Source organism: Vombatus ursinus, unplaced genomic scaffold (genome assembly GCF_900497805.2).
Source record: "Vombatus ursinus unplaced genomic scaffold, bare-nosed wombat genome assembly UNPS02014801.1, whole genome shotgun sequence".
In the NCBI taxonomy this organism is placed as follows: Eukaryota; Metazoa; Chordata; class Mammalia; order Diprotodontia; family Vombatidae; genus Vombatus; species Vombatus ursinus.
The window spans coordinates 2,667,599-2,693,762 of NW_020954579.1; the positions used below are offsets into that span (position 1 = coordinate 2,667,599).

The 26,164-nt window shown below is 46.9% G+C and overlaps 2 protein-coding genes across 4 annotated transcripts; one reads left to right on the plus strand and one right to left on the minus strand.

The window, feature by feature from the left end:
- Positions 1–394: 394 nt before the first annotated feature.
- PCGF2 (polycomb group ring finger 2) lies at positions 395–16,874 on the plus strand. 3 transcript variants are annotated; one of them, XM_027873297.1, is made up of 11 exons: positions 395–536; positions 2,218–2,334; positions 9,736–9,878; positions 10,699–10,795; positions 11,177–11,232; positions 11,357–11,407; positions 11,868–11,976; positions 12,235–12,289; positions 12,469–12,567; positions 14,508–14,588; positions 14,904–16,874. In XM_027873297.1, exons 3-11 carry the CDS (start codon positions 9,767–9,769, stop codon positions 15,273–15,275), a joined length of 1,032 nt encoding a protein of 343 aa, XP_027729098.1. In that variant the 5' UTR covers positions 395–536; positions 2,218–2,334; positions 9,736–9,766; the 3' UTR covers positions 15,276–16,874. The 3 variants fall into 3 exon arrangements, with proteins under 3 accessions (XP_027729098.1, XP_027729097.1, XP_027729099.1); XM_027873296.1 differs by lacking the exon at positions 2,218–2,334; XM_027873298.1 differs by lacking the exon at positions 2,218–2,334 and having other exon boundaries at positions 12,472–12,567.
- A 1,492-nt stretch (positions 16,875–18,366) lies between these two features.
- Positions 18,367–23,294, minus strand: CISD3 (CDGSH iron sulfur domain 3). Its single transcript, XM_027873123.1, has 4 exons — positions 23,161–23,294; positions 21,789–21,836; positions 19,338–19,451; positions 18,367–18,850 (listed from the first exon to the last, which is right to left on the minus strand). Exons 1-4 carry the CDS (start codon positions 23,206–23,208, stop codon positions 18,671–18,673), a joined length of 390 nt encoding a protein of 129 aa, XP_027728924.1. The 5' UTR covers positions 23,209–23,294; the 3' UTR covers positions 18,367–18,670.
- Positions 23,295–26,164: the final 2,870 nt, after the last annotated feature.

Sequence of the window (26,164 nt, forward strand, 5' to 3'; positions counted from 1 at the left end):
TGGGGTCACAGGATTAGTGGGGGCTAGACATTTCGGGGTAAGAGGGGCTTTGCGGGGAGAGGAAAAGAGAGATAAGGGTGGAAGGCTACTATAGGTGGGGGAATGACGAAAGGAGCTGTTTGAGGCCGGAGGAGGCGTGTCCTCGCTTGAGACGGGGTAGCAATTGTGGGGGCCCTACCTAGCCTGCCTCCCCCGCCAACCCCCCTCTTCCCCCTCTCCGCAAACACCCTGAAGGAATGAGGTCACGTGGGGTGGGGAGTGGGCGGGACCAACTCTTGTCTGAAGGAAAAAAAGCCATTTTGGTCCCCCCCCTCTCCGCCCCCCGTCCCCAGTCCCTCCCCTCCCCCTTTTCGTCCCCTCCCCTCCCCTTTCTCCCTCCCACCCACCCACCCACCCCAAGCCGCTTTCACAAACTCCTTTCTTACGCCAGGTTTCTCCCCTCCCGTCGCCGGAGCGGGAGACTCGGCTGGGGCCCTCTCCCCCCTCCCTTCTCTCCCACCCCCCCTTTCCCGCGACCCATCGGACCCCGGACCCAGGTAAGCGCGCGCGGACTGCCCCTGCCCTTCTTCGCTCTAGCGCCGGGCTCTGGATGCAGGGGCTCTTTCCCCCTTTATAGAGCTACTGAGGTGGCGGCAGTGGTGCCCTGCGTGCTGCCCCCCTTTTCCTCCTAACCCCCCAGCCCGCCCCGTCTGCCTTTCTTTCTCCCCCTTTTCTCTTTTTTCCCTTCCTCTGCTTCCAAGATGGCCGAAGCGGATTCCCTCCCCCTCTTTTTTAAACGACTTGCCTTCTCCCCTCTTGTCCTCGACCACCTCCACCTCTTTATACCGCAGCTCCCCCCCCATTCCCCTGCCTTAGGGGTGAAGTGGAGGGAAGGGCCTGGGAGACCTGGGGGCGGGAGAGGGGTCTTCGTCCTCTCGACCCTTTCCACTAGCCTTAGAAGCACCAGATCCCCTGCCACCAACAGCTCCTAACGGGGGGCGGGGGGGCGTGAGCGCTCCCCACCCCCCGGAGTCAGGGGCATTCGAGGAGTTGGGGAGGTGCTCCCTGTTTCTTACAGGGCTGGGGGGAGAATGGGGGTAATGCCCCTACGATTCTGCGCGGGTCGCAGTATCTTTCACCAAGAGGTGCTGTCCTCCCCCCTCCCCAATATAGTGGCTTATACTTCTCTTCCCCCCAAAGAAAAGAGACCAGTGTCCATCCCCTTCTTATGAGATACTCCCTTCGCGGGCCCCGCACAAAGTTTGACTTCAGGGAGGTGGAGACGATCACCCCAAAACTGAGGCCCCACATCTAAGGACTGGGGGTTGGGGGAAAAGAGGGTTACTTATCGCGATATTTTCCATCGCTTGTGGCAGAGGGGAGGGGTCTGGAGGACTGGCCCCTCCCCCACTCCCTAGCTGGAGCCTGGGGCTTCCTCCGGTCCCCCACCCAACCCCGAATCTTTTGCCTTTGGTGCCTTGAGCCGCTTACCTCGGCACTTACCCACCTACCCTTCCCTTACTGTATATCCAAAAATGCCCCCGGCCCCACCTCCCCAGTTGAGCTTGGGCCTGCTCTGGTTGAGGGGGCAGGGGGCGTAAGAGAGTAGGGATGGTGTAGAAATTATCCATAAATATTATAGAAAAGTGTTGTGTCTTTGCTTTCCTTCTCCCATTCCCTCACTCTCTTTGTCTTTTTCTCAGACTCTCTGTCTCTCTGTGTATCTCTTACGGGTGTATGTGTGTGTATTTAGAGTTGTACTCCCCTTGTTGTCTCTACCTCTAAGAGACCTCTGAAGGCCCTCCCAGGGTCTCCCCCCAGTGTCTGTATCTCTTTGCCTCATGTAGTCTCACTCTTTCCCCATGTTCCCCACGGCCCCATTCCAAATTGATATTATTTGGGGAGGGAACACAAAGCTGGCATTGGTGGGACTTTCCCCCTTTGGGGTCCTTGTGACCTGTGGGGGTGGCAGCTGGAGTTGGGGGGGGTGAGAAATGAAGAAGAGAGGTAGAGAGCATTCTTGAATCAGAGAGAGCTAGAGGGGTGTGTGTGTGTGTGTGTGTGTGTAAGCTCCCATGTGTGTATATGTGTTGGATAGAAGCAAGAAGCGTCTGTCCAAGGTGAAGATTCTTCCTTGGGGGGTTAATGGGTACAGGAGGAAACTGAGCATAGAAGGATGACTTTGTTGGTGTGGCCAGATATGGAGCGTTTTCTGGACAGGTGCTTTCTCCTTCCTAGGGTTCTGTTTCCTGGGGAATGAGCGTGTGCGCGTGCCCTTGGAATATGGTTGCCTTTGTTGAGGAGAGAGATTTGTGTTGAAACTTGCCTTTGATTTGGGGGAGAAGTGCACAAAAGGTTAGTGTGGGTATGTGTATTTCTGGTTATAGTGTATTATGTCAGGCTCTCTGTGTATAGACCCTTGCTGAGGAGGGAGTGTGTGTGTGTGAGCAGTGCATTCATCTGGCAAGTCTTCGTGTGCCTGGCTCAGTCTCTCTCTGGCTGTACGTGTGTTCGGGTGTGTCTGGTTCCCAGTGTGTCTGGCCAAATGTATATCTGACCACATCTCCATGTGCATGCGAGAGAAAAAGAGAGGGAATATGATTGAGTGCGTCTGGCTGTGTGGTTTTGTGTGTGTTTGGCTATGGGTCTGATTCTGTCTCTGTGTTGGGTTTTTGTCTGGTGCCACCCTCTGTTGTGTCTCTTGGGTTTGGCATCTTTCTAGGGGGTTCCCTGGATGTCTGCTGACACCACAGCCAACAGGCAGCTAGCACTGAAAAATTGGAAGGACTGGGAGCCAGGACAACAGTCACCAACAGTCTGCCAAGCAGCCAAGGGGCTGGGCTGTGGTGGATAGGGGTAAGGAAATTATAGGAGAGCCAAGGGACTAAGAAATCAAGTGCTACCTCCTCCTGTACAACAGGCAGTGGTGACCAGAGTGCCAGGGAGTGGATTTCTTTTCCACAATGCCTGGAGAAGAAGCCCAGTGTCCCCAGGGGAAACTGATCAAGGCCTGATTATCTCTCTAAGACAGACTTCTAGGTAGAACAGATACATACAGCTATTTGCCAATAAAACTGACAATCTAAATGAAACGGATGAATATTCACAAGAAATATAATTTGCTCAGATTAACAGAACAGGAAGTAGAATGCTTCAATAACCCTGTCTTAGGACAGATAAGTAAAGAACTATCTCTGCGTGGCGTCAGAGAGGCATGCCATGGGAGCAGACCTTGGGGCTTCAGTCAGGTCTTGGCTGTGCCTTCCTACTTGGCATATGACCTTGAGAATGTCTTTCTGGAGTTCATGCTTCCCTATTTATAACATGGGTGCTGGGGGGAGGTGGATAGGAGAAACTGGAGGTTGAACTTGATTTGGCCTTCCTTACCTCTAGACATGAGATAAGTGTTTTCAAAGGCAACTAGGTGTTGATGTCCTTTATAATAGACACTTAATGGCAGTATATCTTGGGCAAGTCCTTAATCTCATTCAGTCTCAGTTTCCTCATCTGTAAAATGGGGACAATAATAGCACCTACCATAGGGTTATTGTGAGGGTCAGATGAGGTTAACAACATGTGAAGAAAGTATTTTGCAAACCTTAAAGCACTGTGTAGATTCCAGCCATGTAACTGCCTTGGTACCTTGATGGACTTTAAGGATTCCATCCACAGGAACCTCAGAGAGGTTACCTCTCTCATCCCCTTACTTGGAGGCAGTGCTGTCCATCTCCCATTCGAGGCCCACTGGGATCAGGTTGGAGGTGGGGTGGGGAGGGGACTGCCAGCTCTTTGAGAGCCCTGGAGCAAGAGCCAGATAACCTGGTTTGCTTCCTGCTGTTACTGCTGACTAAGATGCATGACTGAGGTCAAGCCCCTTTCTAAGTCCAGGCCTCTTCCTTTCTAAGGTGAAGGAGGTAGGTCAAGATCATGGATTCTGAAACTTTTTTGAGTCGTGGACTCTTTGGCAGCCTGTTGAAGCCTAGAGATTCCTTTCTGGAGTAATGTTTTTGAGTGCATAAAATAAAATATATAGGATTGCAAAGAAAGCCAATGGTTAGTGAAAATAAAGATGTAATTGTTTCTTTTTTTTTTCCCATTCAAGTTCATAGATACCTTAAGATCTATCCAGGGAGCTCCTGGGGAAATCTGTGCAACCTTAAGGTCCCTTCCAGTCATGACCTTGTATGACAATATATGACCTTGAGTGACCTCTGCTGAGACTTAGACTATGGGTCAGGGAATTGGGATTATTTTCATTGGAGAAAAGAAGTAGTAGTGAAGCGAGGGGAGAATCTGTTTTTAAGTACTTGAATGGTAATTCTGAGCATGTTGATGCCCTCAGTCTCTTAGGAAAGACCTAAAAAAGACTGAAACCAAGAGAGACTTGGGGAGCTGGGGAGTTTCTGTTCTGGTGAACATTGGGGCCGAAGAAAGACACCTGAGAGTGGAGAGGAAGAAGGGAGCTATGTGGAGGCTCAGGGCCTTCAAGTAAATGGTCTGATTGGGGGAAGGGACAGAGAGAGCCCATCTTCCTCTGGAGAAGGAGGGCTTCAAAGGAGCACTGATTCTCCTGGACTGATTCTCCATTGACATCCCATTTCTGAGCTAGGTCTGCTGGATCTGACTTCGAAGGCTTTCTGTGAATCTTTGCCTTTTTATTTGCTCCTCCTTTCTCCGTCAGAGTCTGCAGTTTTGGTTGTGGTACCCCTCTCTCCTCTTCTCCCCCATCCTGGCCTCCACTCTCTCTCCTCCCCCACAGACCCATCCTGGTGGCATCAGGGGAGAGATTAGGCATCAGGTGTGAGGGGGCCCTGAGGCCCAGAGGTGGGGAGGGGACAGGGCCAAAGGCCCTAATACTGATAAAGGCTCCTGTTTACTGTACCTCTTGGCATCCTGCCTGCAGGGCTCTGCAGGTAACCATGGAAATCAGGTGAGGGAACCAATCGGCATCCCTTAACTCCCTCCTCCCCATAGGTAAGTCTGAGGCCCCTCTGGATGGGAGGGACAGGGGACACGATGGGAAAGTGGGAAACATCTTTTAAGATCTAGGGAGGAGAATAATACCATAGTGGAAGCTGTAATATTGATCTGAAGCTTCCAGGGGAAGAAGAGGGGCCTGGTTAATATTCCAGGCTGGCTTTTGCTTTGGAGAAGAGTTCTGGCTGACTTCACTGTGGCTCCTGGTCACTTCTGAGCACATGAGTCCTGTAGCCTGGATGTTAGTGTGTCTGCATTGACAGAAATTACCTTGGTATATGCATTTAAAGCAAGAGTCTGTTGTTTTGGAAACACAGCAAGTGTGTGAATGAGGTGGCTGCGTTGGTGTGGGGAGTCTGTAGATTTATGTGTAAGGGAAAGGGAACCTGAGGAAGTTGGAACATGAGTAAGATAATGATGACAGCAGCCCTGGCTCCATAGGGATGCCAGGCCTCAGCTTCCTTATGTAACACCCTGGCCCCTTCATCTCTGACATAGGGGCAAATGTCAACACACACAAGATAGGTAGACACCGAGCCCTTCTTTTCTCTCTCCGAAGACTGGAATGAAGCATCATGGGGCAGTGGAAAGAGTACTATATTTGAAGTCAAGGGACCCACCTTCACATCTCAGTTCACACACACACACACACACACACACACACACACACACACACACACCCCTTGGGCAAATCACTTCATGTCAAAGTGTCTCAGTTTCTTCATTTGTAAAATTAGAGGATTAGTCTAGAACAGGGGTTCTTAACCTGGGGTCCACGGACTTGGGGTGGGGGTATCTGTCGATAGATTTCAGATGGACAGGCTTGAATTGGAAGAAAATATCTTTATATTTTCACTAACCTTAAATTGAGCATTTCCTTCAATTATGAATTTTAAGAAAAACATCATTCTGAAAAGGGGTTCATAGATTTCACCAGATTGCCAGAAGGGGTCATAATAATAACAAGGACAACAACAACAAAAAGTTAAGAACTAGTCAACAAGAAAGTTCTCCAAAGTGTTCTTTCTCGCTCTAAATCTTTAATCCTGTGATCTTAGAAATTAATACATAGCTATCTTGCCAGGAATGGAGTTACTATAGAAATGGTCAAACAACTAAGATCTCTCTAAGGTCCCTTCTGGCTTTATATCTATGACAGTTTCCTGTGACCTGGGAAAGGAGGGAAGACTGACATCTGTGCCTGGGACCTGAAAACATCTTGTATCCTGTTGTGTTTTTTTTTAACCTGAATGTCTATCTTTGTATATTTTTGCCTCTGAATGAATATTGCCATGTGTGTCTCTGTCTGTATCTGAGCATCTCAGCATATGTGTGTCTGTATGTCCCTGTGAATGTCTATGTATCTGTCCGTCTTTCTTTATGCGTGTGTGTGTGTGTGTGTGTGTCACAGTGTGAGAGAGAGAGAGAGAGAGAGAGAGAGATTGTGCCTGTTATACATATCTTTCCATATCTGCTTACCATTCAGTGTTTGCCTGTGTATCTCTCTCTTGTTTTCCATCTTTGCATTTCTCTCTGTCTCTAGTCCTTTCAGTCTGCACTTTTTCCTCTCTGGGTCTCTCTTTGCTTCTTGGGTCCTGGCCAACCTCATCTTTGGAGTCTCTGTAGAAACTCCTTGATCCTGGCTGCGAATGTCTTGCCCCAGAAAAACCAAATGCTATGGTTTTAGAAATCTTTCCTGATTTGGGGGATGGTGGGGGAGGGGGGCGGAGCAAGAAGGGATGTGGAGGGGATAGGTCTGCAAGGGCTACACACAGCCTACTCTGACCTTGCACACTGGAGTTTTCCTAGGGTGAGGGGCAGGGTTGGATGGCTTTCTCCTGTTCACATTTGATACGTGATTTCTGAAGGGAAAAGAAAACAAATTAGGAAATTGGGTTTGGGGCTTTGACACCCTCCGCACCAATGGCTCCTAGGCTGAGCCCACCTGTGGAAGAGAGAATGTCTTCTGTGGTTGCTTCAGGCATTCATTAAAGAGTCCTAGAACCTTAGACTTGGGAAGGACCTTAAGATATCCTTGAGCCCAGCCCTATTATTTTAATTTTCCACTTAACAAATGTTATTAAGTAGCCTATATTAATTATTTCTCTATATGGCTCTAGTTACTTGTACAATCAAGATTCGAATCTAGGTCTGTCTCCTGTACCCTGTTGCTGACCTTACCTATAGAGGGTAGAGGGGATTGCCAGTGAGTGCTGGCACATGCTGTGGTGTTTGTCTGGAGAGATGTAAGGGGGAGGGGCATTCATTGGTGGGAAACGTGAGGTATTTTTTAGAGGGTAAGGTTGGTTACTGCTTGTCCATATAGCAGGAAACTTGGAGCACACAAGTGGTTGTGGTGGTTGTGGTTTTTGTCCATCTGCCCACCTCTTTCTGCCTCCCTGCCCCCTTTGACCTGCGGAGCCCCATGTTGAGCCCTGGGATGTGGTCCAGAGGAAGATAAAAGCATAATCTGCCCTCAGAGAGCTACTTGTGTGTTGTCTGGGGCAGGGGGTGGGGGGAGGGATCGCTCAGGAAAGGAGGGAAGCTATGCATTCAGGATGCGGCAGGAAAATGGGTACAAATGAATGAACTGTGGCCATCAGGGCAGAAGACCAGGGAGGGGATGGAAGGAGTAGAACCAGATATAAGGAATCAGGAAAAACTTCTTATAGAAAGGAAGTTTGGAACAGGGCTGGGAAGGGGGAGAAGGAACAGAGTAGGAAAAAAGGGAAAGGAGGGGGCAGGACTTCTGAGAAAGGCATTGGCCAGAGAAAGTGAGGTGTGGAATTCGAACAGGTTCAGTGCAAATATGGAGGTTGGGAGAGGAGACTCTACAATGTGGAGGGCCTCAGGTTGAGGAGTAATTGTTAAAATCTGTTTATTGAATCTGATATTATGCGACTTCGTGGTGTAATAAAAGGAGCATTGGATTTGGCATCAGTTCATCTGGGTTCCTGTCTTGGGTCTGCTACTACCTATGAGACCCTGGACAAATCATTCACTTCTGTAAACCTCAGTTTCCTTTTTTTTTTTTTTTTTGAGCCTTGACTCTTATTTATTATTTTTTTGTTTTAACTTTATTAATTTATTTTGATTTATCAACAATCACTTCCATAAGCTTTTGAGTTTTAAATTTTTCTCCCCCTCCCTCCCCAAGATGGTGCACAATCTGATATAGGCTATATATATATATACATTCCTATTAAACATATTTTCACATTAGTCATGTTGTAAGGAAGAATTAGAACCAATAGGAGGAACCACCAGAAAGCGGAAACAAAACACAGTAGAAGAAAAAAAATAGCAAATAGTATGCTTCGATCTGCATTCAAACTCCATAGTTCTTTCTTTGGATGGGGATAGCATTTTCTATCATGAGGCCTTTGGAGATGTCTTAGATCCTTGCATTGCTGATAAGGGTTAAGTCTATCAATATTAGTCATCACACAATGTGGCTGTTACTGTGTACAACATTCTTCTGGTTCTGCTCGCTTCACTCAGCATCATTTCATGTAAGTCTTTCCAGGTTTTTCTGAAGTCTGCCTGCTCATTGTTTCTTATAGCACAATAGTATTCCATTACATTCATAGAGCACAACTTGTTCAGCCATTCCCCAATTGATGGGCATCCCCTCAATTTCTAATTCTTTACCACCACAAAAAGAGCTGCTATAAATATTTTTGTGTATGTGGTTCTTTTTCCCATTTGTATGATCTCTTTGGGATACAGCCCTAGAAGTGCTATTGCGGGAGCAAAGGGTATGCACTAGACCTCAGGTTCCTTATCTGTAAACGGAGAGTTGAATTAGATGGCCTCTGAAGTCTCTTCAAACTTGAGATCTATGATCCTATGATTTCCAAGTTTCCTTCCAGATAAATGTATATGTGTATACATACATACACACACACACACACACACACACACACACAAACACACACACACAGCCATACATTTGTTGTTATTCAGTTGTATCATTTACAACTCTTCGTGATCTCATTTGGGGTTTTCTTGGCAAAGATACTAGGGTAGCTCGCCATTTTCTTCTCCAGCTCATTTTACAGATAAGGAAACTGAGGCAGAGTTAAGTGACTTGCCCATGGTCACACAGTTAGTAAGTGTCTGAGTCCAGATTTGAACTCAGGAAGATGAGTTTTCCCGACTCCAGGCCTGGTGCTTTATCTACTCTACCACCTAGCTGTCCATATCTATACATGCATATGTGTGTATGTGTACACACACACACACGTACATGTACATACATTTATATATACACATATTGTATATATAATATACGTATATTATATACATATATGCAGATCTATGTATGTATGTATCTATCTCTATAAACACACACACAAATATATCCTCCTGTTGTTGAATACCAGACTGAGACACAGTCATATCAACGAGAAGAAATTTTACTTGTTTAAACAGGGAGAAACAGAGTCAGATTGCTCTGAACACTGAACTCTAGGAAAGATCTCAAAAGACCTTTGTGATATCTTAGTCCGCCTTTTATCTCAGCCCCCTGCCAGCTGGAGGGTTCTTCTTGTTATCTAACCCAGATCCTTCCAACTTTAGTCTTATCCTGAGCACAGGTGGACCTTGCACCTGCCTATTCCCATTACTTCCTGGGACATCTAGGTGTCCAGTACCTACGGTGGGCTCTGTGCGGGTGATGGTAGGGAGAGGTAGTAGAAGGGCCCAGGATTCCATCTTCCTGTCTTCAAGCTTCTCCTCTGTCTCAGTGTTCAGGTTGTTTTTTTTTTTTCCCACTAGGACAGCATTCCCCCTCCTTTACCCCAAAATCATGCATCGGACAACTCGGATTAAGATCACGGAACTGAACCCCCATCTCATGTGTGCCCTCTGTGGGGGATACTTCATTGATGCCACCACCATTGTAGAATGTCTGCATTCCTGTAAGTGGGGGAAGGGGCTGAGGTTTGTGTAGTAGGCCATCTTTCCCGGGGAGCTGGTAGGGGAGAGGTCCTGGGCTGATGAAGAGACTTGGTCTCTGCCTTCAGTCTGATGGGAAAGACACCGCCCTAAGTCCTTGGGGAGATCCAGCTTTAATTGAGACGTGATGTAGTACAGTGGAAAGAGCCCAGAGACTGGATTCATAGGACCCAGGTTTGAATGTGGGCTCTGCTAATTGCCACCTGGGCAAGTCTCTTCCCCTCCCTGGGCCTCAGTTTCTTCACCTACAAAATGAGGGGAGTTGATGTTTGGAGTGGATGACCTCTGAGATGCCTTCCAGATCTGTATTGATCCTATAATGGGAAAGACTGGATTTGATCTGAGAGAATTTCTCATGTGACGCCTCAGATTCCAAGACTGCCAAGGTAGAGACAGAGATACTAATGAACAGGGTACCAACAATAGATGGAAACAAAATCCTTAAAGTGGCATTCAGCCCATGCTGGAGGGGGACAGGAATTAATCAAGGAAGGCTTTCTGAAGGGGGTGACCTCCTCCAGCCACTCGGTAGCTGCAGTCTCTCTAAGGTACTGGACCACGTGTTAGGTCAACATCTGGCCTTGGTCCCGCAGTTCCTGAGAAGGGGAGAGGAATATCTTGGCCAAGACCCCTTTTCCCCAGCCCTGCCCCCCATCCCATATAGGAGAAGAGAAAGTTAATCTAGCAGGCATAGAAAATGGCTTGGCCGTGGGGTTACTTCTATGTTGAAGCCAGGTGCATGCAGGGGTCTTCCTAACCTCCCCCGCTCCTTTCCTCTCCCAGTCTGCAAAACCTGCATTGTCCGATACCTGGAGACCAACAAGTACTGTCCCATGTGTGATGTACAGGTCCATAAAACACGTCCGCTGCTGAGCATCAGGTGGGTCCCAGAGACAGTAGGAGGGGCTGACATCCCCTCCCCTTCCAGCGTCCTGCCCACGGTTCTTCATTCTGCCAGCTGCTGTTTGTTCTGCCTGCCCTCCCTTACCCCTCACCTGGTCACTTTCTTTTCCTGCCTAAGGGACCCCCGAATGGGGCGGGGAGGGGGGTGAGTCAGGAAAGAGCTTAAGAAATCACTAGGGAGGGATGAATTCTTGGGGTGGGGGTTATAATTCAAGACACAAGGACCATGTGTCTGATGACCACAGAGGATGAGTAGTGTCAAAGAAGGGGTTCCTGGGGAGATGGGGAAAGTCTTCAGCTTCTCTTGACATGTTCTCCATCGCGAGGTCTGTGAATCCACTTGTGGCATCTTTTCCAGGTCAGACAAAACCCTTCAAGACATCGTCTATAAACTAGTCCCTGGACTTTTTAAAGGTACAGGCTGTCCTTGTTTCCTTCCGCCCTTGATCCCCAACCTCCCGTTCTTCATTTCCTCAAGTACCCCCGAACACCTCATCTTGCTCATGGTGAGCTTCTCTTCTCTTCTCTTCCCTTCCAGATGAGATGAAACGTCGGCGAGATTTCTACGCGGCCTACCCTCTCACCGAAGGTGAATGTTTCTCCTCGGTCCTGGGCTGAGTCGGTTGGGGAAGGGTGGGGAAGCGGAAGCACACGTGTGTATGTGTCAGACTCTCTCTCTCTCCCTAATTCCCCACCAAGACCCTGTCCCCACCACGGCATGACTTGGGTTTGGTCCTTCCCCACACTGGGCTGAGTGAGTATGCCTGCCAAGAAAGGAACCCTGTTGAGTATGCAAGTCCAGAGCCCTGGGTGCTCCAGCAGAATGTAAGCTCTCTGAGGGCAGGGACTGTTCTCATTCTTGTCTCCATATCCCCAGTGCCTAACCCTGTGTCTGGTACAGAGTTGGTGCTTAAATATTTGGTGAATTAAAATGAGTGTGGGAAAGTGGGGAGGAGTGGCAAGTGTGGGCCCCCTTCCTACACCCCCAAGGCTGAGGACCCCTCCCCCCCCACCTATCCTGCCACTGACTCCACTTCTTTCCCCTCTAGTCCCCAATGGCTCCAACGAAGACCGAGGCGAGGTCCTAGAACAGGAGAAGGGGGCCCTGAGTGATGATGAAATCGTCAGCCTCTCCATTGAATTTTACGAGGGTGTCAGGCAAGTCCCTTGTCCCTGCTCTGGTCTGGGGGACCTGGAAGTTGGGCTAGATCAGGATACCTGCCTGGGTCATGGGGGCTTTTTTTTCCCCTGCTCCTTAACTGGAGTTTCTTCATTCTCTCCCACATCAATGGGATTTTCAACTCAGGGTGGGAGTGTTTCTGATAATGAGCCCCTCCTTGGAGGGGACTGGACGGGGTTGGAAAGGGACCCCCTCCCTCTCCTGGGATTTCCTGGCTTCATTCCTTCCCCCAACAGGGACAGGGAAGAGAAGAAGGGCGCCCTGGAGAATGGGGACGGGGACAAGGAGAAAGTGAGTGCTAGAGGCAGAAGGAACAGTGGGATTGGGCCAGGGGTGGGAGCGGGGAAGAAGCCTCGAGGGAGGGGAGAAGAGGGGTTCAGGCAGGCGGTGGGGAGTCACTGGAGTAGACTGCAGTGTTGTTCCTTCCCTCCTCCTGCCTTGAACCCCTCTGTGCCCTCCCTTTCCCCCAGAAGACAGGGGTACGGTTTCTGCGATGCCCAGCAGCCATGACAGTCATGCATCTTGCCAAGTTTCTCCGTAACAAGATGGATGTGCCCAGCAAGTATAAAGTGAGCCCCAAGTGACTGTAATCACATGATGAATGCTGTGTCTGTGTGCAGGTTCATGTGTGTGTCTGTCTTCTCTACAGCCTGGCTGGCCATACTGGCTTTACCTTGGTCCCTCTGATCTTCCTAATGCCACTCCAAGTTTGACGACCTTGCCCTGTGCTCATTTGTGCCCCTAGAGGATGGCTAGGGAGATAAGGATATAATAGGGAGGTGTGGTGGGGCTAGGCCAGGAGAGAATGATGGGCTCACTTTGTTTGGGGATCTTTTGTGTATTTCATGACTGAGCCCTGGACTCTTTCTTATAGGGCACGACCATTTTGAAAACAGTAAAACCCAGTTTGATTTCAGCAAGGTATTTGACAGGGCCTCTCATAATATGCTTATATACATGATGGAGACATATGGGCTGAATATGGGCACGGTTAGGCATAGATAACTGAGGGGAACCAACAAATGGTAAATATCTGTTTCAGCCTGCAGAGAAGTCTCTAGTGGAACGCCACAAGGCTCTGTCTTTAGCTTTGTTATGTTCAACATTTTTCTGTATCACTAATACAATTGGTGATGAATCAGGATCTGAAGATATTGATGGACTAAAATGAACCAGATCCAATCTAATAAGATGAAATTTAATAGAGAAATTTACTTTTGCTTGACTATGCATATTTGTTATAAGAGTTTTTTTAATTTAGGGGAGAAAACAAATGCAAATAAAAAAGATAAAAGCTTAAATTGTTTGAAAAAGAAAAAAAAGATGAAATTCAATAGGAATAACCACAAAGTCCCACAATGGGGTTAAAAAACTCAATTGTACAAGTATGGAATCGGGGAAACATGTCTAGACATATTTCAAATGACAAAGGCCCATGGGGTTCAATCAATGGACTGCAAGTTCAGTATGAGACCATAAGTGTTTTTTTAAAAGCTGCTTTGATTTTAATTAATCAAATAGAATCATTAAATAATCATTAATCACTTGTAAAATGAGTGTCCAGAGCAGACCAAATCTGGAGTGTTCAGTTCTGGGCGCCACAGTCTGGGAAGAACATGACAAGCTGGGAATGGTGGCCATGATGGTGAATGAATGAATGAAGCATTAAGTACATACTACATGCAAAGCTCTGTGCTAAGTGCTAGGGAGACAGATAGAAAAAAGGCAAAATGGGCCTTGAACTCCAGGAGCTCACATTCTAATGAATAGACTTGAAACTGACAAATGGAAATAATTTGAAGGAATCTGGGGGTGTTATTTAATCTAGAGATGGATGTCTGGGAAGGCTGGGGCATTTATAGCTGTCTTTGAGTATTGAAACGACTGTCCTTGTCCAAGAAAGATTATATTTGTTCTTCTTGTGCCCGTAAACAGCCAAACTAGGAATGATGGCAAAGAGGCAAATTTTGGTTCCATTTAAGAAACATCAAAAATCACATGGTGTATAATCTGTATCAGATTGCTTATCATCTTAGGGAAGGATGTGGGGAAGGAAGGAAGAATAGAATTTGGAACTCAAAACTTTAAAAAAAAATGTTAAAGATTATTTTAACATGTAATTGGGGGAAATATTATTAAAATTTTTTAAATGCTTTCTCATACACAAAAAAAATCATATGTGCCTTCCTAACAATTAGAAATACTTTAAAAAATAGAATAAGTGGTTTCAGGAGGTAGTGAACTCCCCCATCAGTGGGCTGGATGACTATTTGTTGGAAACGTTAAAGAGAGGATTTTTCTATAAGTATTGGTTGGACTGGATGGCCCCCAAAGGCCTTTCCAGCTCAGATGAGAATTCGCAGATACCTGTTCGCTCCTTCCTCCAGAGAGGAAGTCTGGTAAGCTTAGGAAGGCCCCTTTGTTAGCAAAGCTCTGTCTCCTTGGGCAGGTCATGATGTCACCCTCTGTTCTCTCCCCCCTCCCTATCCTGGGCTGGGCGTTTCCCCAGGTGGAGGTGCTGTATGAGGATGAACCTCTGAAGGAGTATTATACACTCATGGACATTGCCTACATTTACCCTTGGAGACGGGTGAGCGTTAGGGATAGCCGGAAGGGAGTGGGGGGATGGGGGAGTGGGGGCAGGCAAGGCTGGGGTAATTCACTTGACCAGAACTGAGTTCTTTCTTTCACCCTCATTCCTTTTTTCTTTAACTTTCTGGCGTCTCAGTGTCTCTTTCTATCTTTGGCTGTTTTTGCTGGTTTCCCTCCTGTCTTTGTCCTCATCTTCTCTTGATGCTGATGTTATGTTCTTGGGGTGAGGCGTGTAGGGCAGGAGGGCCTTTTGCCCCTGACCCTTCCTTTCCTTCCCTGTCTCTCTCCCGGCTCCTCTCCCTCCCCCCTGCAGAATGGCCCTCTCCCCCTCAAGTACCGGGTCCAGCCGGCCTGTAAGCGGCTCCCACTGCCTACTGTACCCGCTCCTTCAGAAGGCACCAACACCAGCGGGGCATCTGAGTGCGAATCAGTCAGCGACAAGGCCCCCAGCCCCGCCACCCTGCCTGCCACCTCCTCCTCCCTGCCCAGCCCTGCGACTCCCTCCCATGGCTCCCCCAGCTCCCATGGGCCTACCACTACCCATCCAGCCTCCCCCAGCCCCACATCTGCACCGGGGGGCACCACCACCAATGGCGGCACCTCGAACTGCCTGCAGACACCGCCATCTACCAGCAGGGGGCGCAAGATGACTGTCAATGGTACCCCAGTGCCCCCCTTAACCTGAGGACTAGGGCTTTCCTCCCTACTATTTGTGCAGCCTCACTTCTCTACCCCTCCCCCTTTTTCTTGACTTCCCCTCTTCCCTCCTTGACTCAAGCTCCTTCTACTCCACCCTGAGGGGGTAGAGGAGGGGGTTGGGTTTTATAAATAAATCTTATCTATATATATATGTACATAGGAAAACCAAATATACATACTTATTTTCTATGGACTAGCCAGATTAATTTAAAAGCTGCAGGAAACAGAGACCTTACATGTATGTGTGTGCAGGTACGGGTGTGGATTGTGTGTGTTTGGGTTTTCTTCATTTTTAAGGGAACTGCATGATTTACTCAAGCTCCTTCCCCTTTTGGAATAAACATTTAGGTGGGAAGGGAAAGGGAAGTAGAGTCTTTGGGGCTCAGTCTGCCCCATCTTCCTGCTCTCCCCTCTCCTCTTATGGATCTGATCGCCTCTGTTCTGTTTGGGGTTCCCCTGTCCAAGACCCAGAGCTTTAGGTAGCCCCAGGTCCTTCGAGGACAGCACAGCTGGGGCAGCAGAAGCTGCCTTCGGTCTTAGAGACAGCTTTTGGAGATGGGATGTGATCACAAAGGGGAGGAGGGGGTGGGGACGAAGGTGGGAGAGCATGCTTCTCCACCCATCCTTCTTTCATTGCTCCCCCCCACCCCCATGCTTAACGTAGGGAGCATTTCTCAGACAGTGCCTTTTGCAAATGCGGTTTGTCCTTCGGTTTTGAGGGGGGAAGATCTGGAGGGGTGGGTGGCAATAGTTCCCCACCTCCCCCTTCCCCCCTTCCCCCAGCCTTGTAGCTTCTGTGGATAGGTTAGATTTTTTTCCTTTTGTTTGTGCCCTTTTTGGCATTAATCTTGTTGAAGGAGAGAACTTGAGGGGGGAGGGGGGGGGGGGAAAGGAGACATCAGCAGCTCCTGAAGCCACCTGGAAGCTTTCCCAGTGTGGACACTCTTCCCCTACTCCTCCCCCCCCCCATTCCCCTGTTGCCAGGGGTTAACTGAGGCTGCAAGTGAAGTCCTACATTTGGGACTTTGTGGGGAGAGGGCATTTGAACCTCACACAAGCACACTGACACCAGACTTGGGAAAAGTCCCTAGGAGGGTCAGCAGCTCCCCCTCCACCTCCGCCTGCCCAGGGGCCCCAAGTTCAGGACAGATGTAAAGGGGGATCTCAAAGCACAAGACAAAGGTAGGATTACCAGGGTTCCTCTTTCCCCAGGGCTGTTGCCTGCAGATTGAACAGACACCTTGGTTTGGGGTGGGGTGGGTTAGGGTTAGCCCCATCCAGTGGAAGGCTGAATTACTTTGTTACAGGGCTGGGTTGGGCTTCTCCTCTGATCTTTGCTCCTTTTCAAGTGACCCCAGCTTGGCCCTGTCACTCCTCTAGTGTAAATAGTGAGAAGGTGGGATGGGGGGAAGGAGGCAGGGCACCACTCCCTGACTCTTCTGTAGGGGTACAGTCAACCAAATGGCTTCGTCTGTGTGCATCCTGTCCTTGCTGCGGGTCCTGTGATCTGTGTGTGTCCCCTCTCTCCCCCCTGCCTTGGCGTTTGTACGACTAATCAGCTTTGTAATAAATGCTGCAGATTCTCCATGGGTTTGTGAGTGCTTTTCTTTTTGGGGGGTGGGGTGTGGCTTGTGATGGGGAGTCCATTGTTAAACAGGATCCTTTAACCCTCAGCCACTTTATGACCTCAGTGTGACACTACCCCTACCCCCCAAAAGTCAAGAAAGGGCAGCCATCCCCATTCCCCCATGGAAGCATGGGAGAATTCATTTTTAAAAAAAGAAAACACTTTGAAGGTTTGCAAAGCATTCTATGCTCATAGACTGAGAACTGGAAGGGACCTCAAAGTTCAGATAGTCTGACCTCATTTTACAGATGAGGCAACTGAGGCCCAGAAAGGTCAAGGGACTGAGCTAGGTTCACATAGCTAGTGGGTAGCTAACAGCGATGTGAAACTAAGTCTTCCTGACTCCCAAGTCTAGCATTCTATCCAGTGCTCCAGGCTGCTTCTCAATGACCTCAGCCTAGCCTCACTAGAGCCCTGTGAGGTAGGTCACCCCCATTTTAGAGAAGAGGATACTGAGGCCTAGAGAGATTAAGTGACTTAAGTCAGAGTCATACAGCTAATAGAGAGCACCCCAAAAGTCTTAGTGCACTAAGACTTTAGGGACACCTTGCATTTGTTAGAAACAAAAGCTGAATCTAGGCTATCCTCACTCCCTGGGCTAATTCTCTATCCACTATGCCACACGATGGCAGTACAGAATGCCTAGTGGTTTTTTTTTTTTCTGCTTCAATTCCCTAGACCCACAATTCAGGATTTTAATTCTAGAATTGGCAACTTCCCTGTCTGTAAAGATTTTTCCTAAGCCATAGGGTGTTGGGGGGGGAGGTGTCTTTGACAGACAGGGGGAAAAGGGGATACGGCTCAAGAACCTTGAAACCATTATTATATTTAGTAACATCACTGCTAATATTAGTATTTAATATGATATATATTAATAAAATATAGTACTTAAGTTTGCAAAGCACTTTACATTTACATTGACCAAGTGCATTTTTCCAGCCCAATCAATAAGCATTTATTAAACACCTACTATGTCCCAGGCACTATGCTAGGCACTGGGGATACAAGCTGAATGAAGGTAAAATTCCTTATTCATAAGGAGCACATGTGTAGCTTCCAAAGCCAAGGGGAGAAGAGGCAAACGCAGGGGGAAATAGATTTGGATGGGGTATAAAGGACTCTGGAAATAGAAGACCCATACTACCCAGTAAAACTGAAGCCAGCTTTACCACTGGGAGTGGTAAACGGAAGTCTTCAAGCCTTCATCAACAAGCTTGTTCCTGTGTGCCAGGTGATACGTGTTGGTGATACAAAGAAAGACCCCTCAAGGAGAATACATTCTAATGTAAGCCTCAGTTTCCTCACATGTCAGATGAGGGAGTTAGGTGAGCGGCTGACATCTAATGTTAGGAAAACGTCAAACAGGGGAGACAGAAATGTGTCAAGCCACCAGTCCTGGAACTAGATCTTCCCTCCTCTCACATTAATGAAAATTAAGAAAAAACAACACTTGAGAAAAAGCATTACTAGATATATTTAATGGTGCCAGATGGGGATGAATACATACACCTGGGTTCTGTGGGTGGAGGGGACCATGGATCCTTATACTCCGACCAACAGGTCAAGAGACCAAATCCAGAATGACACCAAAAGCCTCCCACCTATGGAGGAGACACAGGCTCAGTCTAGACCCAGGTGTGGAGGATCTCCTGGTGGGATGGCAGCCAAGCCCTCCAAGGTGTCCTGAAGGGAGGTCCCCATGTCAGAGAAGATGCTGCCAACCCAAACCCAACACCTTCGGTGTGGTATGCTGATCAGAGTGGAGAACCCTCTTGGGCATTCTGTATTCGTTCACTCTTGTGAGTGCCATCACAATATGGGGGCTTCATGGTTGCCTTGCAGTTGCAAAGAACAGCGGAACGGTCTTCTTCAACTTTGAACCTGAGGGGGAACAGGCCTGTTCGCTGGAAGAAGTGGGAGCCATCACAGTAGGGCTACAGAGGAAACGAAGGCCGTAAACACAACTACCCAGGGCCGGTCCCTTTCAGGTCCCTGTGCTGGATGCTAAGCTGGGATGGGGAGGGAGCTCCAGAGCCAGACTGAAACCTGTCCTCAGGGAGTCCCCAGTCTGATAAGGAAGGCAGAGTCAAGGAGCTAGCCACTCAAGTCAGAGGAAGTTGACTGGAGATGGCTTCTTGAGAATACTGAATCTGTTTTCAAAGGTAGGGAGAGGGAAGTGAATTGACAAGAAATGGGGAAGATTAGGAAGGTCAGGTCCCAATAAAAATGAGATAAGCTTAGGAATGACTTACAAGCTATACCTGCCTCCCCTCCTCCCCCACTTTCAGAAAGATTTTACTGGGGTAGAGAGGGTGTTAGAGTCTCTTGGAGCCATCAGGAAGAGAGGGCAGAATGGGGAGGGGTCCCAGAGGATGCCAGGGATGCCCCCCACCCAATACCTACTCTTATAGAGAGTCCTACCTGGTTCTTACTTCGGCCACACACACACCATTTATATGTTTTCCCTGCCTTCAGGAATACCTTGATGGGCTTTTTCTGAGCAATCACAGGCTTCTTTCTTGGAAACCATTTGTTCTATGGATAAACACGAAAGGGATAAGTTTAACAATCTTTATACAAAGTAGGGCTTTTCCCTATTCTTTCAATTTATTGAATTTAAAAAAAAATTTTTTTTAATAAATATGATAAATGTTTAATAAATGTTTGTCGAATTAACAATGTACATAAGATGTACATAAGAAATTATTAAGCAATAAATTCAGCACCAGAAGGGCCCTTGGAAGTCATATATCCCAAGCTGCTCATATTATAGATGAAGAAAGGAGTGGCTTACCCAAAGTTACATAGGTAATCAATCACAGAGTTTGGGTTTGATACCAGGTCTTCTGACCTCAAATACTTTTTTAAAAAATTTATTTATTTATTTTTAATTTTCAAGATTCACTTCCACAAGATTTTGAGTTCCGAATTTTCTCCCCATCTCTCCCCTCCCCCCACCCCAAGACGTCATGCATTCTTTCCTCTAATCTGCCGTCCCTTCTATCCCCTCCCTCCATCTCTTTTCCCCTTCCCCTTCTATTTTCCTGTAGGGCAGGATAGATCTCTATATCCCATTGCCTGTATATCTTATTTCCCAGTTGCATGTAAAAACAATTTTTAACATTTGTTTTTAAAACTTTGGGTTCCAAATTTTCTCCCTTCCTCCCTCCCCACCCACCCTCATTGAGAAGGCAAGCAACTCGATATAGGTTATACATTTGTAGTCATGCAAAACACTTCCATAATAGCCATGTTGTGAAAAACTAATTATATTTCCTTTCATCCTATCCCACCCCTCTAAAAATTTATTTTTTCCTTTCCAACCCATTTCCCCACCGAGGGGAAAAAAGCCTTATGTATATATGTGTATGTATATATATCTATATCTATATCTATAGATATAGATATATGTATATATCTATATATATGTATATAGCAAAACAAATTCCCATATTGGCCATATCTAAAGATGTATATCTCATTTTGAATATTAGTCCATCACCCCTGTCAGGAGGTAGGTAACATATTTCAACATTGGTCCTCTGTAATTGGGGTTAGCTATGGTGTTGACCAGAGTTAAGTCTTTCTAAGTTTTGTTTTTACAGTGTAGTTATTGTACAAACTGTTCACTGAGGGTCCATGAACTTGCTTTTTTGTTTCTTTTTCCTAAATTTTTATATTTTATTTTTTCCCAATTACATGTAAGAACAAATTTTAACATTTAATTTTGAGTTCCAAATCCTCTCCCTCCTTCCTTTTCTTTCCCTCCCCTGTCCTTGAGAAGGCAAGCAATTTGATATAGACTATACATGTGCAGTCATGTAAAACATTTCCATATTAGCCATGTTTCAAAAGAAAACAGACCAAAAATACAAAAGCAAAACAAACAAAAAAAAACCACAAGAAAAATAAACTTTAAAAAAGTATGCTTTGATTTGCATTCAGACTTCATCAGTTCTTTCTCTGGAGGGGGATAGCATTTAGGATGGAGGAACAAGTTTCCCCATGAGTTGTTTGGAATTGTCTTGGATCATAGTATTGCTGAGAAGAGCTAAGTCATTCACAGTTGATCACTGTTACAATATTGCTGTTACTATGTATAACATTCTCCTGGCTCTGCTCACTTCACTTTGCATCCATTCATGTAAGTCTTCCCAGGTTTTTGCGAAACCATCCCACTTGTCATGGTTTTATAGCATGGTCTTATAGCACAATAGTATTCCATCACAATCACATACCACATACCACATACAACATACCACAATTTGTTAAGCCATTCCCCAATTGATGGGCATCCCCTCAATTTCCACAAAAAGCTGCTATAAACATTTTTGTACATGTGGGTCCTTTTCTTTTTTCTTTTGATCTCTTTGGGATACAGACCTAGAAGTGGTATTGCTGGATCAAAGGGGATGCACAGTTTTATAGCCCTTGGGGCATAATGAACTTGTTTTTTAAATAGTTTGATAACTACTTAAATATAATTGGCTTCCTTTGTATTCCTATGTATTTTATACATTTAAAAGCATTATTCTGAGAAGGGGTGCCTAGGCTTCACCAGCTTTCAAAAGGGTTCCATGATGCCCATAAAAAAGGATAAGAACTCCTGATACAGAGCTTTAAGGTATGCTTTCTATATGTATGTATGTATATACACACATACACACACATATATATACATATATATGTACACACATATCATCATCCCAGCAACCCTCTAAGCTAGATGTTATTACTATGCCCATTTTACAGATGGGGAAACCATATCTGAGATAGGGAATTGCATCCAGGTTTTCCTGATTCTAAATTCAGGATTCTAGCCATTATTACAAGCTACTTCAAGGGAAGGAATGCATGTGAGTACTTACTTACCAGCCAAGAGGAAAACACCCTGATCTGGTTCCACTTCAGCTGTGCACTCTGGTGTGAGATGTGAAGTAAGAACCAGATTGTGATGGGGACAGGAACAGCGGAAAAAGAGAAGAGGGAAAAACAAAATAAGTTTTTAAAAGCTGATCCTGGAGCTTTAAGGTAGTAGAGGGGAAACTTGTTCCTCCACCCTACATATTTTAATCCACTACCCAAGGTTGAGGAAAGGAAGGACGAGGCAAAGGGGAAAGAAAGAAACTGAGATAAGAGGAAATGAGAGACAAGAAGAAGGTAAACAAAAGGATGAAGTAAAGGGAAGAGAATTTATAGAAAGATGTGAGAAGACCCAGGGCAGCTAGGTGGTGAAATGGATAGAGTCCTGGGCCTGGAGTCAGGAGGACTTGAGTGCAAATGTGACACTTCCTAACTGTGAGACCCTGGGCAAGTCACTTAACCCTGTTTGCCTTAGTTTACTCATCGGTAAAATGAGCTAGGGGAGGAAATGGCAAATCATTCCAGTAACTTTGCCAAGAAAACCCTCAAAATGGGTCACAAAGAGACAGGCAAGACAGAAAATGACTAAACCACCATCACCTGAGAAAACCCAACAGAATTCGGGAATGGAAGGCAGAGGGGCCAGAAGAAACAGGGGGAGAACCAGGAAGTGCAGGACTTTTTTAAAGACCTTCTAGTCCAGCCCTCTTTCATTTTACAGATGAGAAAATGAAGGCCCAGAGAAGTGGGGTAACTTGCCCAAAGTCAGACAAGTAGTAAAGATCCCCCAGGATTTCAACTGTATTGATTCCAAATGTATCGGTCTTTCAGTTGTTATCCCCGGGGCTGAGGAAGAAGGATCAAAGGTTTCAGAGTGGTGGAAGAGACCTCAGAGGTCCTTAAGTCCATTTTTTTTTTTAACAGTTTTATAGTTGAGAAATTGGAGCAAAGGGGAATGGGGGGGGCAGGGTGTAGGAGGGAAAAGAGGGCCTGGGAAGGGAAGGGAAGCATAAAGAAGAGAAGGTTGGAGGAGATTGGGAAAAAGACTTAGGAAAAGGGACCACGGGGAGAAAAGACTGGGGGAGGCAAAGAGTTTAAGGGATAGGGGAGAAAGGTGACTAGGGGAGAAAGGTGACTAGTGGAGATGAAGAAAAGGCATCGGGAGGGAGGTAGGGAGATTAAAGGAGGGAAGGACTGGAGAACCCGGGGAGGGAAGAAATAGGGGAAAGAAGGGGAGCTAGAGAGAGAGGAGAGAACCCAAGGACAGGTTCAGGAGCTGGAGGAGGGAAGGAAGGTCCTCGGGGAGGGGTCGAGGCCAGCCGGGGTGGGTATGGGGGGACTGAGGATAGCAGGCAGCCCGTCCAGCTCCGGCCCCTCTCACCGCGGCACAGCTCCCCACGGTCTGCAGCCTAGCCACCACGCCAGTCATGGTCTTACTGCGCCACGGGGCCCCGCCTCCGGCCCCGCCTCGTGGTCCGGTCACCTTCCCCGCCTCTGTGTCAGGCTCTCCCGCGGGGGTGCTAGGGATGCGTCCGCTCTGCGCCCTAAACGTACGCCCGCCGTGCGCCCTCGCCCTCTGTGCGCCTCCCCCTTCCTGCGGGAGGCGGGCAGGGCTGGGGTGGGAGGAGCGAGCTGAGCCCCGTGTAGCCCTCGCAGCCCTGGGCACCAGTTGTTTTCCCTTGCGGATTGCGCCCCACCCTAAATCTGGGAGGGAGAGCGCTGAGGTTGCTAGGGGAGCCCTGGCGGGAAAAGATCTGTGCGCGCATTTGATGCATCCGTCTACAAAAATATGCATATTGAAATGCAAGATGAGCCTCTAATAGCAGAAGAATGTCCATCTACTGTCCTGAAATTTTCAGGGGATCCCTGTTACCTCCTGAGTAAAGTTCTTGGAAACGTTCAAGGTTCTCCACAATGTAGCCATGCACCACCCTTCCAACCTTATCTCATATGCTTGCCATGCACGCTACAGTGCCACCTAATCTGGGCTATGTGCCAGGGACCTGGGCGACTCCGAAGTGTCTTTGTGCTATACCTAGTGCAAGAATGTCCCCTCATCCTTCTCTTCACTTACTGGAATACTTTACCTGGCCTTTCAACTATGACCAGGTCACTCGTTCTCTTAGTAGTGCCTAGAGTGCTGGAGTCAGGAAGAGCAGTTCAAATCCTGCCTCACCGAGTGACCCTCACTTAACTTATCTGCCTCAGTTTCCTCATCTGCCTACCTCCCAGGGTTGTAAGAATCAAAGGAAATTGGATAGATGAGATGCATATACGTAATACAATGTTGTTGTTCAGTCATTTTTCAGTCTTGTTGGACTATTCTGTGACCTCATTTGGAGTTTTATTGGTAAAGACACTGGGGTGGTTTGACATTTCCTTTTCCAACTCCTTTTATAGATGAGGAAACCGAGGCAAACAGGGTTAAGTGACTTGCCTAGGGTCACAACAGCTAGAAAGTGTTTGAGGCCAGATCTCACCTCAGGTGTTCCTGACTCCAGGCCTGGCACATTCTATCCACTTCACCAGCTAGCTGCCCACAATACAATGTCCACCTATTATACAAACGTACATATATATATATATATATAAAATATACTCATATGTATTCATATATACACACATGTACATACATATCTCCCACTACAAGGCTATTATTATTATTACTGTCCACTTTGTCACCAAAGCCCTCAGCACTGTGAAATAATCCAGCCTGATCTGATTTGATCAATGGAAACGACTTAAAAGCAGAGGCATTATCCTCTACTGATGCACTCTAAAGATCGTGGGATTTTTCTATTTGAATTGCAGCTGAAACCTTCCACATGGGTTGTGAGCTCCCTAGCGTTTTGCACACAGTAAGCATTTGATTAATGCTTCGTTCAAAATCCTTCAGTGGTTCCCACTTAAAGTTTAGACTCTTGACTCCAATTTAAGGCCACCTACAATGTGGTTAAAACCTCCCAGTCCTGGCTTACCTCTTCCTACCTTCCTTTGAGATCAAAGGTGGGAGGCATCTTGTTAGAAGTTTTCTAATAGAACCCTCTTACAGGGGAGGAAAGCAAGAACCCAAGGGGCAAAGTGATTTCTCTGAGGCCACACAGGTAAGTGTGGACCCAGAAGGCTCTGGAGGAGAAAGTGAGACTAGTCACTTGGCACAGCCCTTCCTCACTTAAATCCAGTTCACTTGCATGGCATTACCTCCCTGATGTCATGGTTGTCTTCCAGAACAAAGGACAAACAACGAGTAAATTGTGAAGCCAGCTTTAGGACCCAGATAGCAGAGGTTTTCCCTGTATAGCCTAAGGCCTTGAGGCCATGTGTGGCCCTCTAGATCCTCAAGTTTGGCCCTTTGACTGAATCCAAACTTCATGGAACAAATCCCCTTAAGAAAAGGAAGCCACAGTGGGCTCCAGGCTGCAGGTTCCTCACCCCTGGCCTAAAGCCTTTGAATTTGCCCACTCTCCAGTTATTAATCCTCTTGTTTGGAGAAGGCTAAGACCTCTTCAGGGCAGAAAAGTAAGGTACTAGCAGTAAGTAGGTCACTTGGAAGCCTTCAAGGTGTTTGTCACTCTATCTGGGGAGTGTTAGCACAGTTCCTGGCACACTAAATAGGCATTTAATCAACACTTATTGAATTTGATTTCATGCCCCTATAAAAGGTGGGAAACCAGAGGCTGTGTTGTATGCACACCCTGGCTGAGGGGCAGAGGTGCTGTTGGAAGACACAGAGTACATACTTGCTAAGCAAGGGCCAACTCTGAATAATAATAGTAGTAATAATAATAATAATCAGTTGTTTCCCACTCTTCATGACCCCTTTGGGGTTTTTCTTGGCAAAGATACTGGAGTGGTTTACTATTTCCTTTTATAGTTCATTTTATAGATAAGGAAACTGAGGCAAACAGTAACTTGCCCAGGGTCAGACAGCTAGTAAAAGTGTCCAGGGCCTGATTTGAATGGGGGAAGATGAGTCTTCCTGATAACAAGCCCAGCAGCATATGGCACACTTAGGTTTGTTTTTTTTTTTTTTTAATATTAAACAGGATCTCTAAATTGTTTGAAATTTCCTGTCCATAAAGCATTTATTAAGCATCTCTTATGTGTCCAGTAGGGGCTATCTCCATTGGTAAGGATGGAAAACTAGCAGAGCCACTGAACCCTCATACTCATGTGTCTCAGTGAATAGACTGCCAGGTCTGAAATCAGGAATATTGATCTTCCTGAGTTCAAATCTGGCCTCAGACATTTAATGGCCATGGGACCCTGGGCAAGTCACTTAACCCTATTTGCCTCAGTTTCTCATCTGTAAAATGAGTTGGAGAAGGAAATGGCAAACCACTCCTTTGCTTTTTAGGGCATTCTTCTCCTCATTGGCTTTTTGA